We start from the raw sequence: 20,798 nt of genomic DNA, 5'->3' as shown, positions 1-20,798 counted from the left end.
GCCACGTCCCAGCAATGGCCCCCACTCACCGTGTAGGCCAGGGTGAGGCCCAGAGCCCGACGTATCAGCTCTGGGTGACCACAGCGCCAATCCCAGCTCACTCAACATCGGCCTTTGTGGGCAGTCTCAACATGTTGACTCTGTGGCTCACTCCACACATGTGGTGATGGGATCGTTTTAATTGCTTGATTGCTGTGAGACAATCAGCTGAGCCCTCTTGACACAGAAGTGCACAGCAGTGGAGAAGGTAGGAATTTATACCAGGTTCCCAGTGCAGTAGGCTGTCAGTAATGCATCGCTGGGTACATTCTGCTCTATCGTTCCTTACAGCACTGAATCCAAGGGTGTACTCCTTCCTCAAAACACATCCTGAGGGCTAAGTGAGGTACAGATGTGTAGCCAATGAATTAATCTTGAATTATAACCACTAATTGCAGTCTGGATAGAAAGTTGGAGGACCTAGTTGTTTGGGATTGATTTGGTTTTGATAGCCCGGCATTCCGCAGATAACCCATCGAAACTAAAGTCTCAATTTCACAAAATGGATGCACTCAATGGCTTCTGGGAATTCTTCCAGCTCATTCTGTAAATAAGGTGGCCTCTGAATGTGGACTCAGTCTTGATGTGTTCCTTCTGTTCCAGGACAGTACTGGGCCCCTATGGGGTAGACCGGAGAGTACATTGCGTAGATTTTACAGACTGCGAAAATGGATTGGGTAAGTGACCCCATTATATGTACAAATGAGGAAAAGACATGTTTTTTTTACCTAGTGTGTTAGAATTCTTCTTATTAATAAATTTATCCTTCTTGCTCCTGGATGTTACCTTGCTGAAGTCTCAATTCTGCATAATGCTTTGTTTATATGATTTTCCTATTATAGCACAGGATGAAATCTTCTATGAATGTACTTATATAACTTGCTCTCCTCTGCAACTCTCTGAGATATCCAAACTCATCCAATCAGCTTCCTTGCTCATCCTGAACTTAATTGCTTCACCATTATTCTACTTTGCCATCAGCTACCAAAGGCCTAAACCTCTCCACCTCTCTTTACCCCTTAAGACATCGCTTAAAAGTACTTCACTGATGAAACTTTTGATCATGTACTCTAATATCTTTTTTTAGTTGCATTAGGTCATTTTTCTATTGGATAATAGTCATATTAGGTGCTTCAGAAGATTTTTGCCACACGAAGGCTGTAAAAGGTAGCTGTTGTCCCCAAGGTCTGAGTTCCTGTTGGGGGTTGGCTCCACAAACACAGTTTGCATTCCTGAAACCACACCATGGCTTTATTCACAGGTGACCTTGATGATGACTGGTTATCTGATAATGTGGGCATTGTGAGCGATACTAATTCTGTACTAAATCAAAATTCTTAGATGGAAGCTGCTGAACAATATCATAAATATTTCTCTCCCCTTTCTAACCCAGAAGTAGGGAGACCAATAGACTGGTGAATGATCATTGAAGGCAAGAGAACCCATCTTGGAACATACCAGGAAATGAACATGTGAATATATAAACTAGAAACAAGAGTAGGCCCCTCCCCCATTCATGGCTGACTCAACTATACCCTCAAATCCACATTCCTGTCTACCTGTGGTAAACTTTCACCCTTTTGCTTACCACAAATCTATCTAAATCTGCCTTAAAAATATTTAAAGACTACTTCCACCAACCCTTGTGGAAGAGAGTTCCAATGACTCACAACCCTCTGACGGGAAAAAATAATCTCTGTCCTCATTTTAAGACAGCGATCCTTGGTTCTAGGTTCTCTCACAAGGGGAAACCTCCTCTCCACATCCACTTTGTGAAGGCCCCTCAGAATCGTTTGTTTTAGTTAAGTCCTCTCTCACTCTTCTAGGCTCCAGTGGGTGCAAGCCTCACCTGTCAATCGTTTCTCACAAGAGAACCGGCCCAATTTGGGACCTTAGGGGTATGAATAGTTCAACAACTTGTTGCAACTAAAACATGAATACAAACTGATTGGAACCTGGGAACCAGTCTTTTAGTCAAAGAATTTGCCTGTTGACCATAACTAGGGATCATGACAGAGAGAACACAAAAGAACCTTTGAAAGAATAGAATTTGTCATTTGCTTAAATGAACATGTGATACTTGCATTACTTTAACTATAATGGATGCTTAATAAAAAGAAAGAAGTGAAGAGGCAGATGGAGGGTGAGTGGTTGCTGCCTGGCCTTGCCTGTGACTGGTTTTGATTCAGAAGAGTATGCAGAGCAAAGAAATTAATTCTGTGGCAGTTGTTTGGGAGAAATTTGGATTAAGCACTGCTGCATTTCCTCGTTAATTCTTATTATTTTCCTCAATCTTTCCTCCTCTTGGAGCTCATCCTTCCTTGCCAGGGTGTTTATCTAAATCATCTAATCCCAGTCACATCTATGATAAGCTTGTCAGTGATGATTCCCACGCACAATTAAATTCTGTTTTCTTCCTCTGTGTGTTCGCACAATCCAGCATGAGTGCAGAGTGTCATCGTATCCTGCAGCACCAAGCAAAGTTTAAACAGGTTTAGTGAAGTAATTGAATTAAAATGTTGACCCTTGAGTCTGCTTAACTGACTGAAACTCCCCAGGCCTGACAGCTTTCCACAAGGCAAATGGTAATGAACACTTCATTTCCGAGGCCAAAGATTCATGGTGCAGGAAAGTTGCTCAGTTACACAGATATCCAATAAAAGGTAGCAAAGCCCCTGCATTATCCTGCTACTTCCTCTGTTTGAACGATTAGGGACTAGCCAGGAGTGACCTTGCTTGTTCAGAATAGATGCCTAATAGAATGATCCTGATGTCACGTGGGCCTGGGTTAGGTAAATCAGATCACACAGATCTGTCTAATTGATGCCAAGCTACTGTACTTACAGCTCCTGTTGCCAATCCCAGTATCATAATTAATCTATTTGCAAGGCACCTTATTATCACTAAGGTATCACAATAAGCATCAATATAGGTGTTGATTGAATAAAATATTTGTTTACTTCTTTACCTATATTTACAACCAACCTTTATAAAATGAAAATATATTAGTTTGGCATTTTCAACATGCTTTTCTCAGACAGGAGGGATAAATTCACCCAGGATTTAAAAACTTCAACAAATTAATGAATTAATAGAAACAAAATGAAGGGCTGTCTCTAATGTTTCCAGGCAGGTAGTGAGCTGTTAGGATTTAAATGAGGCTCGGGTTAAAATAGTCCAGTTTGCTGAAGTCCTGTGTGAGTTTCCTCCCGTCCATACCACCCCGCTGCCCAAAGCAGGTAAAACATCAGGGTCCAGAGACCTGCATCTATTCTAACACTGGTAACCACACACTGACCAATGTTACTCAGCAGACCACATCAGTAAAACCTAATGCAGAAAGCCCATTTAAAATCTCCCTATCCTGGGAGTTGTACTGAATCATAGGTGGGGAAACCATCGGCAGCCCCTCAGTCTGCCTTCTCAATCTCTGACCTCCAACACCTAGGCTTTTAAGCAGGGGTGTTGTGGATGGTAAAGGTAGAATTTATCTGTCAATGTTTACAACTTGAGGGGAGAGGGGTCGGAGAAGACAGTCCCTCTCTAGAAAGGCCTGCAGCAAAGCACGTTTGGAAATCTCTAGTATAACTGGGAAAGAATCTATTACTGCTGCTTCACATTTCCACAACCTTCTTTTTGCACCAGGATGGCAGCTGTAGCTGAACATAAGACCTCTTCCTGTTTGTGAGAGTCGGGTTGTTTCAATTGGTTAAACTCTTTATGTTTAAGTCTTTACTAATCCTCTCCCTGATCAGCTGCACAGCTTGGCTTAGTCTCACCATGTGCCCTTTTGACATTAGGACACACATGACTGGCCATTGCATTTGGATGGTTTTAAAAATGCTCCATTTTTCCAGTCTGTGTTCCTAACTCTGCTCTGGTTATCCCACAGATGGCTCTGCTGCCATTTATGCAAATATAGTCCTCCTAAAATCTATCAGCGACATGGAATTTTTGGAAATAATTTATGTGACTTATCAAACTGGAATGTACTAGTCACTTGTTCAAATGTTCCCCCAGATGAAGATGACATCAGGGTCATTACCAAGCTAACTGATTATCCCTGAAGCCCTCATCAGATGATGAGATATGAAAGCCTATAGTTCTTTCATCTGATCTGCCCAGAGTACTAGATGACTCAGGACTAAAACACGATGCACATTTTACATCCTGAGGCACTTTGGGAGCAATGGCATGCTTTTGATGATTTGCCACTATTGGATTGTGCTGTAATGTAAGAACTCCCTATTCTTCCTTGAAATGGTGTCATAGGATCCTTTGCATCCATGTGAGAGAGCAGAAGAGGCTTCAGTTTAATGTCCAAGCCAAGAAGTGGTATCTTTGTCAGTGCTGCACTCTCACCCGTACTGGAATATCAGCCTAAATTGTCATTCTTAAGTTTCTGAAAAGAGACTTGAATCCAAAGCCTTTTGACTTAGAGGCAAGCGATACCATCTAGTGCACAGCTGACATTATATCAGGGCCTTTAGTAAGATTTATGATCTGATTATCCTTAAAGCACTCACAAATGATAAATTGGAAAACAATCATTTACCTGACCTCCCCACAGTTCACCATTGGGCCATGCACTGTTTGCAATGTTAAGGTTTCCAAGTTCTGGTACGTAAGTAATATGCTGTGACAGGATGAGTTTCTTGGCCTGAAGCCAAAGAACGTGTGCTTATGATCAATTTAAACCCCTTAAATTGACAGCATGAACATTGAATTCTCCAACTTCTGGTAAACTGCTGCCCCTCTGTCCCTTTTCTCTCTCCTCCTGATCTACCCAATTCTTCCTACACTCACCCCAGCCCCCATCACCCTACTTCTTTCCCCTCCTCCACCAGCTCCATCTTCTCATCACCCACACACTCCTTCCACTGGTTCCCGTCCTCTGCCAATCTTCCCACCTATCACCTCCCAGCTTCCGTCGCTATCTCCTCCATCTGCCTATCACCTCTCCTCACCTGGATCCACCTGGTGCTTGCTAGCTCTTGCACCACCCTTTCCCTCCACCTTTTTCCACTGGTTAAATCCCCTCTATCTTTCAGTCCAGATGTCAGTTCGGTCCAGGTCTTGACCTAAAATGTCAACTGGCCATTTCCCTCCGTAGATGCTGCCTGACCCACTGAGTTCCTCCAGCATCTTGTGTGTTGCTCCAGATGCCAGCAACTGCAGTCTCCTTGAATTGTCCTGCTTGAACTTGGATAGCTTTAGCTGATAAATCATTGTGCCTTTATATCGTGCCTATAGCACAGTCTAAAGATTGAATGCCCTTCATAATAAAAAGCACCAAACAGAATTCAAAATCGAGCATGCGAGGAGATATTAGAAGAGACCAAGGGCTTTGAGCCAGCTGTCACCCCAGAGTGGCAATGTGTTCACACACAAACACGCACACACACACAAACACGCACACACACTCAAAAATGAAGGAATAGAATTTGCTTCAGTTTAAGCTGAAAAAATATTAGAGCCCTAACCGTGGAGAACTCATGAAAAGAATTCTAAAATAAAGCATGTAATATCTTTTGACTTCTGGTTTGGTGAGAAATACTTGTTTTCTAACAGTCAGTTACTTGGACCAGATTCAGTGGTGAACAAAATGTTTAATAAAGCTGATACACCACTATTCCTGTCTAATTGTACTGGGAAAACAATTTAAAAGGAGGATAGGTAATGGATCTGCAGATTTATGTCTATTGCTAGATCTTATGGCATACTCTTGTGCTATGTTTTATGTTGTGTAACTCTTCCTGTACAAGTGTTGACCTTATTCCTAAGGGGCTCCCAATCTTTTGTACTTCTTTCCATATCTACACCAACAATATCCAAGTGGTATTCTCCATTCCACTAAAACTAAACTACTCACACTGAGCTATACTCTGCTATCAACAGTAAAGCTGGATTATTATTGGCTGACTCGTTAAAACGCATTAAAGGTTCATTAATGCAGAAGTGTCACTGAAAGCTCCCTAACTTTTTCTTACCATTCTCATAAATGTCATATTTTAAGAAGAACCTTCCTGTGATTTAACCTGTGTTCATTAATAACAACAAATTCAAGCACATTATTTCCACCTTAGAGAAAAGTTGATCCCAATGAGACTACAGGGAATACTTTTTTGTGACATCTATTCCTAAAAGGTTTCTCTATTGATTGAAAATTCTGCTACACACTTACATTATGTTAGTTATTTGAACACTCAGGAAGTTTGGACTGCTTATTATTGAAATACACCAGGGAGACCTTGCTCCATAAAGAGCAGCTAAACTGAATATTGGACCAACTGAAGCCACAGTTTTAGTTTGGCAGATTCAGATTTATCCTGTCTTGTGAGGTATACTGGGTAAATGCTGAGAGGGATTTTGGGGTACAACTCCATAGATCCCTAAATATGGCAGCACAGGTAAATGGGATGATGAAGAAGGCATTTGAGATGCTTGCCTTAATCAGTCATTGCATTGAATATAAAAGAAGGGACGTTATGATAGAACTTTATAAATAATTGATTAGGCCACACCTGGAGTATTGGGTGCAGTTCTGGTTCCCACCTGGAAGTTGCCCCCCAAGCCTCACACCATCCTGACGTGGAAAGATATCACTGTTCCTTTACCATTGCTGGCTCAAAATCCTGGAACTCCCTCCTTAACAGCATTGTGGGTGTACCCCCACCTCAAGGATTTATAACAGTTCAAGAAGGCAACTCACCACCTTCTCAAGGGCAATTAGGGATGGGCAATTAAATACTGGATCAGCCTGTGAAGCCCACACCCCTTGAATGAAGGAAATAAAAACTCCATGGGAAGGATGTGCTTGCACTGGAGAGTGCGCAGAGGAGATTTACAAGGATGTTGCCTGGACTGGAGTAATTCAACTATAAGGTGTGATTGAATAGACTGGGTTTGTTTACCATGGAGTGGAGGAGGCTGAGGGGTGACCTGACAGAAATGTACAAAATTATGAGGGGGATAGATAGGAGTAGATAGTGAGAATCCTATTACCTTGGTGGGGGTGCCCAAGACAAAAGGGTATAGGTTTAAGTTGAGAGGGAGGAGGTTGAAAGGGGGTCTGATGGTTTTTTTTCCACACAGAGAGTGATTGGAATCTGGAACACACTGTCTGAGGGGATGGTACTCTCACAACATTTAAGAAGCATCTAGACTTGACTAGCACTTGAATCATTAAGGCATAGAAGGCTACAGATCAAATGCGAGTACTGTAAATGGGGTTAGCTTTGATAAGTACAGTAGGCGGGCAGAGGGCCTGTTTCTATGCTGTATGACAATGACACTATGAGAATTCTTTAAAGGTGGGTTGTATCCTCATTCTCAAACAGAACTTGCTGATGCAACCGAAAATACAACCAAGCTAAGTCATCTCAAGAACAGTTCAGTAGTTATATTTAGAACATAGAACTTAGAACATTACAGCACAGTACAGCCCCTTTAGCCCACGATGTCGTGCCAACATTTTAGCCTACTCTAAAATCCATCTAACCCTTCCCTCCCACATACCCCTCCAAATATTATCCAGATATTAGCCGTTCTGCATCTAACAATATGAACGCAGCAGAAATCACAACACTGATTGTTTGAAGATGATTAAAATGTCTTTTCAGGAATTAAGGTTATTGGAGGAGTGAAGGAGCTGACCGGGGAGGAGTATGGTCTGTATGTGAAAAGGATTCTGCCTGGTGGCCTTGCTTCAGTTGATGGTGAGTGATGTTTTTACTGAGAGTCGTTATTATTCATATACCATTCCACTTCCAGCATACTGCAAGATGAGGATGTTTTTTGCAAACATTTATAATCATATAAAAAATCCATCCTTTTTGGCCCTTATCACAGATTCCACACTCTGTCACTGATTCAAAAGCTTGAGAACACGTACCACCAGGCCCAAAGACAGCTTCTATCCTGCTGTTATAAAACTCTTGAACGGACCTCTTATTTGATAAAGATGAATTCTTGATCTCTCAATCTACCTCGTCCTGAACCTTGCACATTATTTGTCTACCTGCACTGCACTTTCTCTGTAACTGTAACACTATATTCTGCATTCTGTTTTCTTTTGTACTATCTTGATGTACTTATGAATGGTGTGATCTGTCTGGATGGTATGTAAACAAAAGCTTTTCATTGTATCTTGGAAAATGTGACAATAATAAGTCAATTACCAATTACTAATTAATTCTCTTCCTCCCTTCCCCTAGATACTCTATTTGGCCAAACCAGTCTAGTTGTAATTCTGAAATGAAAACAATATATGTTGATAATACTCAGCAGGTCAGGCAGCATCTGAAGAAAGAGACACAGAGTTAATATTTCAGGTCTGTGACTTCTCATCAGAAATAGGCACAGATGTTGCCTGACCTGCTGAGTACTTCCAGCATTTTATTTTCTTTCAGATTTCCAGAATCTGCAGTATTTTTGTTTTCTGATTGCAATTCTGCCCTGGATCCCTTCCCACAAAAGCCTCAGGATGTTGTGATAAGAGAATGGGAGCAAGAGGAAATGAGAGGCCCTGGGGATAAGAGGAAGATGGAGGCTTGGAAAGAACTCCTTCATTCATTGAAAATGGACCTTTAGGATCCTGCACAACACACATGCAACAACAGTCACTAGATTTAATCCACAGCGTGATCTTACCCTGCAGACATGTAGTTACAGCATACCTACACCTGGGTTTCTCTAAATTCTCAAAGTCAAAGTCAAGTTTACTGTCATATGCACAAGTACATGTGTGCACAGGTACAATGAAAAACTTACTTGCAGCAGCATCACCAGCAAATAGCATCATATAAGTAGTATTCACAAGAAAAACGTAAATGAAACATAAATTTTACACAATTTTTACAAGAAAAAAAACACAATTAGAATAAAGTCCATTTTAGTGCAAAGTGATCAGAGTGATCATAGTTCGGCTGAACTGTCAAGGGATTAACAGGGCCAAGGATACTAGATATGCTTGGGTGTTCTCCTGGAACTGAGGTGACTCATATTTCAGGCTGTTTACATGTAGAATGATTCCTCTGCTGATTGTGTAACCACTCCAGGTTACAATCATCGAGGGATACAGCACAGAAACAGGCCCTTCAGTCCTATCGAGTCAACCATCAACCACCTACTTCCATTAATCTCATTTATTTGATTCTCCCCACATTCTCATCAACTACACTCACCTACACACCAGGAGCAATTTACAGCGGCTAATGAACCTACCAACCCATACGTCTTTGGGCTGTGGGTGGAAACTGGAGCAACCAGAAAATAACCCATGTGGTCACAGGGTGAAAGTGCAAACTCCACACAGACGGCATCTGAGGTCAGGTTTGAATCTGGCCTCTGGCACCGTGGAGCAACAACTGTAATAGCAGTGCCACTATGGCACGACTCTTGGGCAGCCTAGCCTTGTGTCTTGCCCCCCCCCCCGGGTATCTGAGAGCACTGGATGGAAAGATCTCACGAGCTGACACTGAACAAGGAGATGATATCACATAGGCTGATTCTGGTCATGCCATGAAGTGGGTCCCGTCTCTGAAGCTCCACTGTTATAAAATGAAAACAGTGCAATTCTTTTCTAAAGTCACATTCACATAATCAACATCAATGTAATCAAAATGGTAGACTTGGATGTATACACTGGTCTGGAGCTCTGTCAGGGGAGCAGTTACAAGTGTTCCTGAGACCTCCACTTCTACCAGCTAGTCCAGCAGAATTTCATTGTCATCAAATGACCAAAATTTATCTCAGGTCCTTCTTGATGTCTCTAAGTAAGTGGGTTATTCTCCTTTTAAGAGCATGTCTCCCAGATATTGGAGCCTACAGGTTCTGGAGTAGTTTTGGTTCTCTCCAATTCTCTTCAGTGTTCAAAGACCAAAACTTAACATAACCCAACCTTTCAATAAAGATATTGTTATTTTTTAATCACATCTTAAATGTTTGCAATGATGAGCTTCTGCAGTTTCCTATAAACCAAGATGACAATGCTTTCTAAATATTCTACATTATTCTTTTACTCTTTAATTTGTAGGTCGTCTGCAACCAGGAGACCAGATTCTTGAAGTTAATGGTGACAGTCTGGTGGGAGTGACAAATGAAAGGTACAGTAGGCAAAAGATATGAAAAGAACTGTTTTGTTCTCAAGCCTGATCAGGATACAGATTTTAACTGTTAAATAGCCAGACCCAGTCTTTTAGATATGAAACTTAGATCCCATTTTCATACGTGTGAGTGTGAGTATGTGTGCATGGGTTCACGTGTGCATGTGCATGTGTGTGTGTGTGTACTTATTTTAATAGTTGTAAAATTATTGGTTTGTCCAGAAAGGGGCAAGAAAGGTGCTGATTGAATGTGTGGCATTTTTTTTCAGAAAGCATATCTGATTTGCTACGTCTAATTTACAAACTACCAGAAACCTTCTTTACTCTGTACTGCTAAAAATGAACATGTTTATTTGCAACAAAACCTATTTCAAAACAAGAAGTTTTAATAAAATTCTTGTTAGTGGCCAGTAATCCAATTGTCCTCCCCTTCATTCTCATGAACAGGATAGCTCTGATGCTTTCCTACTGTATTGCAGAACCTTAAACATCTCACAATCTAATTTCCTCATTTAAGGCCACTGTTAGAAATATTTAAGCCTCATTTCACCTGACCCCACAGCAGAGACTCATAATTATTTTAAGTAAAAGATGACAACATTCTCCTGCTGAATTGGGCACCAAAACCTTTAAGTGAGTCATCTTTGTTGAAGCAGCTCTGCTTAGCAAAGAGTAAACCAACACTGGCTCAGAAATGCAAGCTCTGAATGCTTTAGTTTCCTCAGTTGATAACAGAAAGACTGAGTAAATAGGGCCATAACTCTGAAATTTAGAAGAATGCGAGGTGATCTTATTGAAATATATAATTCTAAGTGGGCTTGACCAGGTGGGTACAGTTAGGGCATTTCCCCTGATAAAGTATTCTAAACCGATGGGGCAGAGTCATGTCATTGAGTCATATGGCATGGAAACAAGCCCTATAGTTCACTGTTCATGGTAGTCATCGGGTACCTATCTATACTAATCCCATTCTCCAGCACTCAGCCTGCAGCCATCAACACCATGGCATCTCAGGTGTTCATCTAAATAATTCTTAAATGTTGTGAGAGTACTTCACCACCACCCCTTTAAAATGTATCTTCCCCAGTTCAGATCCTTAATTTCCTGATTATCCTGAACAACTTTAAAACTTAGAGCTATGTTCACTATCTGTGAAATGCTCCCCCACTGACACTCCCTCCACTTGTCCAGTTTAATTCCCAAAGTCAGGTCCTGCATCAGCCCTTCTCTGGTGGTATTATCCACGTACTAGATCAAAAAGCTTTCCAGGATGTGCTTTAAAAACTCCATCCCCTCTAAACCTTTCACAGAGTGCCTCAGGATAAAGGATCATCCACAACAGTTTTTCACTGTATCTCGGTACAGGTGACAATAATAAACCAACACACCGAGATGAGGAAGAATTTCTTTTTTGATTGTTGTATATATCCTTTTCTACTCCAGAGATCTGAACCATTAAATATGTTCAAGGCTGAGACGGACTGATCTTTGCACTATAGGAGAACCAAGGATAATGGGGTACAAGTAGGAAGTTGCAGGTGGAGGTAACAATTTGATCAGCCACGATCTTATTGGGTAACAGAGCAGGCTTGAGGGGCTTTATGACCTATTCCTATTTCTTATGCTCTTAAGGTCTCAGGAAACTGTCAAAACCAGGGAGTAAATCTTCAACTTTAATTCCTTATAGCCAATAAATCACTATGGATGTATGGTTCATTTTGGTAATATTCCTGGACTTATTAATCCTTTCCATTTCTAGTGCAGTGGAAATCCTTCGAGCTGCCTCTTCATCCAATAACATGAGGCTGATGATTGCAAGGGATGAACAGGGCAGGTAAGAAAACCTAGAATTTAGGATTTAGGTGTTGCCTCTTTGCAGTTATCTGTCTTCCCCCACACATCCCTCACATTCTGAGAATGGAATTCTGCACCGGTTTGGGTGTAGTTGTTCACGACTGTGGTTGGATTTGAACCCAGTGTTGGTTTCAGGGCCACTGTATAAATGGTGAAGGTCTTAGCATTTTACTTTAACCAAGGCGTGATGAATATTCCCTCTCTGCTAGCTCTGTGAAGTTTGATGATAGAAACAATGGGGTGAAATTATTCTGCTGTCAGTTTCACCAGAAGGTGATATAGATGTTGCTAATGAAAGCATTGGCAGAAGGAATCTCAAGTCCACTGCACTTCCTGGGCATTGTAATTACTGAAGAAATTGGTGCTCAAGGGGTTAAGTATTCAGCAGATTGGGACTTGCAATAGAAATTAGTTGCCTGGATTGAACAAAATGGGTTTTTGACCTGGTACACATGCACGCTGGGTCAAACTGCTTATTGGAAGATGAAGACAATCACCATTTGGGCAGGTAGCCAGGTGCAAGGATTACAGAGCAAGGACTGAGATATAAGCTTCATGCCTGTCTCATTTAGCAAATTCCATCTTAAAATAAAATCCCCAAATATATACATACACTGAGACAATAGTCCATGTGGATTAAGCTAAGCAGTTAAAAGGAATATGCTGCAATAGAAAGAGACTTACATTTATTTACAACACCAATATATCTCAAAGTTATTGAAGTATTTTTGACATGCTGTTGCATTAGGAAATGGTTTGGTCAATTTGAGCACAGCAAGCTGCAACAAACAGGAATTAAATAATGAGTAAATAATCTCTTTCAACGATAAAATCAGAAAATGCTGGAAGTACTCAGCAGGTCAGGAAGATTTGTGGAGGGAGAAACAGAGTTAACATTTCAAGTCAATGACCTTTAGTCAGTACTGGAATAATGAAAGATCTGCGTTAGGCGTATTGGTTGAGAGACAAATAATAACCAGAACATGCAGCCCCAGTCAATGAGAAGGAGATATTCTCATGGAAAGAATCATGAGGGGGGTTTCTTCCAATTGTTCAGTCTGTAATGGCAATGAATGGTTTGGAAGCAAAGGTGAGGAAAGGTTGTTGGTTTCAATGAAGGCTGGGTGCAAAAATTGGGGCTGGGAATGAGACCTTAAATAACCTGAAAGCTCCTGGGGAAGGAACTGGCTGGATCACTGCAGAGTGGTGAGAATACCTGCCTGGAGGTTGGATGAGGATGATTGAGTGCCACTTCAATGATCTCATGGTTTAAAGAGCTTCTACAGATTCATTAGCCTCAGTATTAACTTTGACACCAGGATGGTGACATGCCTCCAATACACCCAAAGTCACCCGATGTGGAGACGCAGAGCATTTCATTATCAGGTTCCCACCATCAGCTGGAGTGCTCTGTCCCACCCCTCCACTATAGCCCATCTCCTTCCCCGGCTCGTCAGCCTTCACTCAGCCTCTGCCACTCCCCATTTGTCATGGTGACAGAGCTCCTCCCACTCCTAAGCACAATAATGGCCTTGCACTCCTGCTTCCCCTTCCCCGGCCACCAGCCCTGACCTCCCCTTCTCACACCCAGTGCACCCCAACATTCCCAAATGTTGGGCACAATCTCTAAAGGTCACCTGGCTGTGACATTTGCTTTCCATCCCAACAGCTGCCGTTTTACCACCCGACAGATTTGGTAATAATACAGGATAACAATTACAATAAGCTCCTGACATCAAATTTGGCAGGCTTCTCACGTCCTCACGCTCTCCCTGAAAACAATGGGCTTGTTATTCATGGTGTTACATAGGGGTATGATTCTCGCTTGGGGTGCGAGAGGACCCGGGTTCAAATCCTGGACGAGCCCCCAATTTTGTAAAGTACCAGCAACAAAAGAAACACACCGAGTCATGTATAAGTGTTAGAAACTGTTTTTTAATAACTACTTGTGATAATAAGAAAAATAAAAGTAAAAAATGTTAGAATGTTAGAAGTAAAAATGTTAGATATCAAACATTAACCCCAAAAACTCTAAACTCGACATGTGTGTGTGTGCGTGTGTGTGCGTGTGCGTGTGCGTGCATGCGTGTGTGTGTGGCAAATTCCCAAACTCCAAGTCCAGGAATAGTTCTCAAAGTTCAGTTCAGCAAGCCATAAAGTGAAAAGTGAGCAAAGGTTTCTGCAAAACCACCGTTGACTGAAGAGGAAATGTAGAGAGAAAATAGAGAGAAATTACGAAATCCCAAATGTTCTATGATGGAACTCATACACACCTCAATCACTGATGATCTCCACTGCTTTGTTCCGAAGTATCTGCCACCCCGAAAGGCACTCGAGATGTGGCCGTCCACACAAATACCTGTTTCCTTCTACAGGTTAACGACAAAGTGGACTCCACTGGATTATTCCAAAAATCCATACGTGGATTGCAGTGACAGACACAGTCATTGTTTTTCATCCATCGATACAGAGACCAGCAGGCAGGTGCCTCTCTCCCTCTCTCTAACTGACTGCTCCAAAAACGTCATCACATCCTTTAGCTCCTGTTGTCGTAATCACACCACACACACACACACACTACTGCTGTGCTATGTCTTAAAGGGACATTCACCAATAGTAACTTAACCCGTAACAATGGGAAGAATGGATCCTTGGGAGACCAGAACCTGTCCAACTGCAGTCCAGTGAGAGAACATTTCTATCTGCCCATCATCCCTTTCCCCCCCCACCTCATCTGTTTCCACCTATCACCTACTAGCTTCTGTCTCACCCTTCCCTCCTCCCTCTCATATACTGGCTATCCCTCTACACTCTCAGTACTGATGCAGGATCTCAACCCAAAAAGTCAACCCTCCCTTTGCCTCCACGGATGCTGCTCAACTCAGAGATCTTCCAGCATTTTGTTTGTTGCTCCAGATTCCAGCATCTGCAGTCTCTTGTGTCTCCATAAAATTACATATTTACAATGGGAGCACATCTCACCTGACAAGAACACCTCTGCATATTCAAAGCCCTTTGTTGGGAATCAAGACATCCAAAACCACTGCTCTAAGAGATCGCTCTCTGCAGACAATGGTGTGTATTTATCCAGCTGTGCTTGTCTCAGATTGAAGATTGGTTGTCATTTGTATTAACTGGCTGTTCATAATCCCTGAAAGATGTCCCACCCCTAACAATCTTTAACACCATTAGTCAGTTAATAGAACACTCCTGTGTCAAATATTTACCTTGGTCAGTCTTGCTGCCCTTTTTTCGAACTCCCCCCTATTTCCAGGGATCCTGCAACACATATTGCATTGTATTCAGCCCAAGGCCAACACTTTCGTCTGCTGGGTTATCTGACAGTGTTACCTGGTGCTTGTGTCAGCATGATATATTCTTATCAGGCATTTTGTCCTTGCTGCCCTTGGTTGTCACCAGAGAACAGTTGGGCATTGTTGAGTTGTATTGCAGAATCAGTGTGACTCAGATTCACAATCACTTTGGAGCTTTTGTTAATTTCCTTGCTCTTGTACTCTGTAACAGGGCAGCACAGTGACCCAGCAGGTAGTGCTGCTAGCAAAAACAAACTGCTGGAGGAACTCAGTGGGTCAGGCAGAGGAATGGTTAATGTTTCACTTTGAGGCTCTGCATCAGGTAGTGCTGCTGCCCCACAGCTCCAGCAGCCTGGGTTCAGCCCTGACCTCAGGTGCTGTCTGTCTGCTCCCTGTGACTCCACGTGTTTACCCTGGATGTTCCGCTTTCTCCCACATGCCAAAGATGCACCGATTGGCAAGGTAATTGCTCATTGTAACATATTCCTAAAGTAGGTGGGTAATAAGAGAATCAGAGAGGAGATAATGGGCATGTGAAAGAGAACAAAAGGACTGATGGCAGAGATAGGATTTCTCTATGAGCTGGCATATACTTGATAGGCTGAATGGCCTCTTTCTATGTTGTGAGAAAATATGAGTGTCTTGATTTATGAGGCCCAGGATTCCAATAATTTTTTTGAAACTCCTTTTCAACCTACCCTGCCACTTTCAATGATCCCGTGTTCCTGTATTTCTTTTAGAATAGTGCCTTCTTCTCATTTCTCATACCAAAATGTAACACGTTACATCTACTGCATTAACTTAATGTGCCATGTGTCCACCCATTTCACCAAGCTGTTTATATCCTCTACTTTCTTCACAGTGCACTCCACTTCCAAGTTGGTATTGTTCACAAATTTGGAAATGGCACCAAGTACAGCCAAATCCGTGTTATAAATATATTAAGAAAAGCTGTGGTCCCACTACCAACTCCAGCCGCACTCCACTGTACACTTCACCTATGACCAAAAAAAAAGAATATTTCAATCGCCTTCTTCAACCAACTTGATCACCACAGGATTTCCAGAAATGGCTGAGGGTACCAGATACAGCAAAGGTTATAGGACCACACAACATCCGGCTGTAATACTGTAGATCCATGCTCCAGAAATAGCCGCGCCCCTAACCAAGCCACTTGTGCTATTGACAAAGAGCAGAACACATCCAGTCCACCTAATTACTACCCAATCAGTTTATTGTCCCCTCTTAATCAGCAAAATGATGGAAGCCATTATCAACATTGGTATGAAGTGGCACTTACTCACCAATAACCTTCTCACTGCTGCCCATTTTGAGTTTTGCCAGGACCAATCACAGCCTTGATCCAAACATGGACCAATGAGCTGAATTCCAGAGGTGAGAGTGACCGCCTTTGACATCAAGGTGGAATTGAATGAGTGTGGCATCTAGGTGCCCTAGTTAAACTAAAGTTAATGAATATTAAGGGGAAAACAGTCTAGTTGTTGCAGTCATCCCTCGCCCAAAAGAAGATTGTTGTGGTTGTCGGAGGTCAGTCATCCCACTCTCAGCCCATCACTGCAGGAGCACCTCAAGACAGCGAAATAGGCCCAAGTACCTCCAGCTGCTTCACTGATGACCTTCCCTCCATCATGAGGTCTGATGTAGGATACTTTTTGTTGATTACATGATATTCTATTTTACTCAGAATTCCTCAGCAAACGAAGCAGTGGTTGGCATGCAGTAACATTCAAACAAGTGCTGATGAGGAGCAGGTAATATTCATGCCACAGAAGTACCAGCCAATGATCATATCTGATGAAAGAGAATCATACCAAATATATTTGACATTTAGTGCCAGTACCATAGCAAAATCCTCTACCTTTAACTATTGACCAGAAGCTCAACTGGACCAGCCACATAAATACAGTGGTTACAAGAACATGCAGTAAGTATCCTATAGTTAGTGACTTGCCTCCTGAAACCCCAAAGCCTTTCCATCATCTACAAGGCACAGCTCAGGAGTGTGATGTAATAGTCTCCACTTGCTTGATTGAGTGCAGCCCCAGCAACAACTCAAGAAGCTCAACACCATCCAGGATAAAGCAGCCCCCTTGATTGAGAGCTCATCTACCACCCTAAACCTTTATTCCATCAGCACACAGTACCTGCAGTGGGAACCAGCTCAAAAATGCAGTGGGTACCAGCTCCAAAATGCACTACAATTACTTATCTACTCTGACAGCACCTCAAAAACTTGTGATCTCCGCCACCAAAAAGGACAAGAAATTCTAGCACATTGTAACACCACCTCCTGCAGGTTCCCTGCCAAGTCCCACAGCATTCTGAGCTTGAGAATATATCATGGTTCCTTCTTCACTGCTGGGTCTAAACTCCCTCCAGAGCAGCACTGTGGAAGTATCTTTACCAGAGGACCTCCAGCAGTTCAAGAAGGTGCCTCATCACCACTTCATCAATGAGGGATGGGCAAGAAACCCCGGCCTTGTCAGCAATGTCAGATCCTAAAGAATTATTTTATTTATAAAAGGGCAGTCAATTTATGCACAGCAAGCTCCCACTTATAGCAATGTGGTGGGTGGTCACATGTAATGAAAATAATGTGGAGATCTCCCTAGGACATTTTTGAAATAATAGTGTGGAGGGAAAAGAGATCACTGTTTACCACCTAACATGAAAGTTGGCACCAGGAGCGTCAGAAAATGAAATCAAACAGCTACAAATGCTGGAAATCTGACATAGTAACAGAAAGTGCTGGTAACACTCAGCAGATCAGGTAGTATCTGCTGGAAGTGAAACAGAGTTAAGGTTTTTGAATCAAAGACCCTTCATCAGAACTGGGGAAAGGAGAAAATGAGATGGGTTTAAGGTTGCAGTGCAGGATGTGTGCTGAGAGTGTCAGGTTGGGATGTGCGTTCCACTCTCTGGAGTGGGTTTTGAACCTAGAACCTTTGGAGTGAGAGACAGGAATACTATTGCTAGCACACAGCTAACACCCCACCTGAAGTACAGCACACAGCTAACACCGCACCTGAAGTACAGCACACAGCTAACACCCCACCTGAAGTACAGCACACAGCTAACACCGCACCTGAAGTACAGCGCACAGCTAACTCCGCACCTGAAGTACAGCGCACAGCTAACACCGCACCTGAAGTACAGCGCACAGCTAACACCCCACCTGAAGTACAGCACACAGCTAACACCGCACCTGAAGTACAGCACACAGCTAACACCCCACCTGAAGTACAGCACACAGCTAACACCGCACCTAAAGTACAGCACACAGCTAACACCCCACCTGAAGTACAGCACACAGCTAACACCGCACCTGAAGTACAGCGCACAGCTAACACCGCACCTGAAGTATAGATGCAAATCTACCTACTTAGAGAGTCGTAGAGTTCTACAGCACGGAAACAGGTCCTTTGGCCCAACTCATCCGTGATGACCAAGTTGTCCACTTGAGCTAGTCCCATTTACCTCCGTTTGGCACATAGCCTCTAATCCTTTCCTATCCATTTACCTGTCTAAATGTCTCTTAAATGGTATAATTGTATCTGCCTCTACCACTTCCTCTGGCAGCTCATATGCACCACCCTCTGTGTGAAAAAGTTGCCCCTCAGTTCGCTTTTAAATCTTTCCCCTTTCATCCTAAACTTATGCCCTCTAGTTTTAGACTCCCCTACCCTGGGAAAAAGACTATGATCATTCACCTTATCTATGCCCCTCATGATTTTATCTATTAGGTCACCCTTCAGCCTCTGATGCTCCAGGGAAAAATGTTCCAGCCTATCCAATCTCTCCTCATAGCTCAAGGTCTTCAGTCCCAGTAACATCCTCATGAATCTTTTATGCACCCTTTCCAGCTTAATGAAATTTCTTAGAACTTTAAACCATCTGTGATACACACCTGACATCAGAATTCCATTTGATTCCTAACAGGCGAGAATTTTCAGAATTGTTAGAGAACCATGAATCCAGGAGTAGTACAGGATCAGCACGGAATTCACCCACCCCACGAGGAACTGGTAAGTTTCATTTTCTTTGTGACAGTGCCAACTATTTCTAAAGTTCGTCACACAATATAATCTTCTGTTTGTTGCAAAGGAATCACAGATTAAAGAACAGAAACAGAACATCGGAAGAATTCAGCAGATCAATCAGCATCTGTGGAAACAAAAGGTTAACTCGGTTTCTCTTTCCACAGATGCTGCCTGCCATTGAGTGTATCCAGCATTTTATGTTTTTATTTCAAATTTCCAGTCTCTGCATTTTAATTTTATTTTCATTGTACATTTCCTCCATAGATCAGCCGCACCCACTTCCTATCTGACATTGTGTGGGGAGGGGGTGAGCCATAGAGGGAATGATTTCAGCAGGAAGAAGTCTCCCCAGTCTCAACCACAGATAGCTTTAGATGCAGACAGTGGATGTTTTTGCCATAGTAGAGACAGGACCACAAAACTGCTTAAATTCAGTTTCAGCAGAGCTGCTGGTTATGAGGTAGAACCAGTCATTTCCTCTGGGATCTACTTTCCACCAGTGTGTGGTGTGGCTTCCCAGCATTGCTTTTGTATAAGTAGCTCACTATATTTGTGCTAACTTATGTTTGTAATACACTGTGCTGCTGCTGCCAGAAGCTAATTTTCAGGGCATTTATACCCTGGGTATTTATGGCTATGACAATAAACTTGACAAGTAATAAACTGACAGGTATTTTACCACTGAAATGCTGGCATATGATGTCTGCCAACTGTGAGCCAATAGCCAGACACCAGGAATTCCCTTGAGATCAGGATATAAATGAGAGGCACAGTGCAAGTTCCCTCTTTGTTAGTGTAGCTGAGTGAGATTTCACATTGTACATTTCACTAGCTCCAGAGGTGCAGCAGTTGACATCTGCATTAGCCTGCCACTGTTCTGTTCTGACGTAACATTTAACGATACTAGTGTCCTTTAGAATGGTGGAAGGACATTTGGATCCAATGGTACTGCACAAAACAAACTGAACCCAGCTGTTTGATGCTCTCCTTTGTATTGCTTTCTGGCGTTCTGTGTGACTTTAGGCCAGCAATCTAGTGTTAATGCAGAAAATATGAGATTAGAATTCTTTGGATTTCATCCCAATTATTAATTATACTTTTCCTCTTTCCTTCTGGATTTGGAACAGGCAGATCGTCAGGCACCTCATTAACTTCCTTGAGCCCTCAACTGTTGAGCCCAATGAGTTCCCGCCACTCATCCAATGGAAACAGCGAAAGTTTACTTCGTTCCAATGCACCGTACGTCTGAAATCTCCGTGTCATTTTTGTGTGGCTCTCACTTCATTGTTTCCTCATCTAATCTCTGATATGTGCAGACCTTTGAATAAGGGCAACCAGTTGTCACAGGTGCATTTCAGAGCTGAGAAGTCCACACTAGCACAATGCATTAGCACCTAATCCTGTCAGTCTCTGATACAGGGTTC

The 20,798-nt window shown here is 42.5% G+C and overlaps 1 protein-coding gene across 1 annotated transcript in view; it reads left to right on the top strand.

Annotated features, from left to right (window-relative positions):
* si:dkeyp-72e1.9 (syntaxin-binding protein 4) overlaps window positions 1–20,798 on the top strand; it is a 60,515-nt gene that overhangs the window by 4,285 nt on the left and 35,432 nt on the right. The window contains 6 exon segments of the mRNA XM_052021260.1: window positions 643–716; window positions 7,662–7,757; window positions 10,076–10,145; window positions 11,905–11,979; window positions 19,274–19,383; window positions 20,502–20,613. Of these exon segments, the coding sequence (XP_051877220.1) occupies window positions 643–716; window positions 7,662–7,757; window positions 10,076–10,145; window positions 11,905–11,979; window positions 19,274–19,383; window positions 20,502–20,613 (537 nt within the window).

This window comes from Pristis pectinata, chromosome 8 (genome assembly GCF_009764475.1).
Source record: "Pristis pectinata isolate sPriPec2 chromosome 8, sPriPec2.1.pri, whole genome shotgun sequence".
NCBI lineage: Eukaryota > Metazoa > Chordata > Chondrichthyes > Rhinopristiformes > Pristidae > Pristis > Pristis pectinata.
This window is presented reverse-complemented; position numbering and strand designations above follow the sequence as displayed.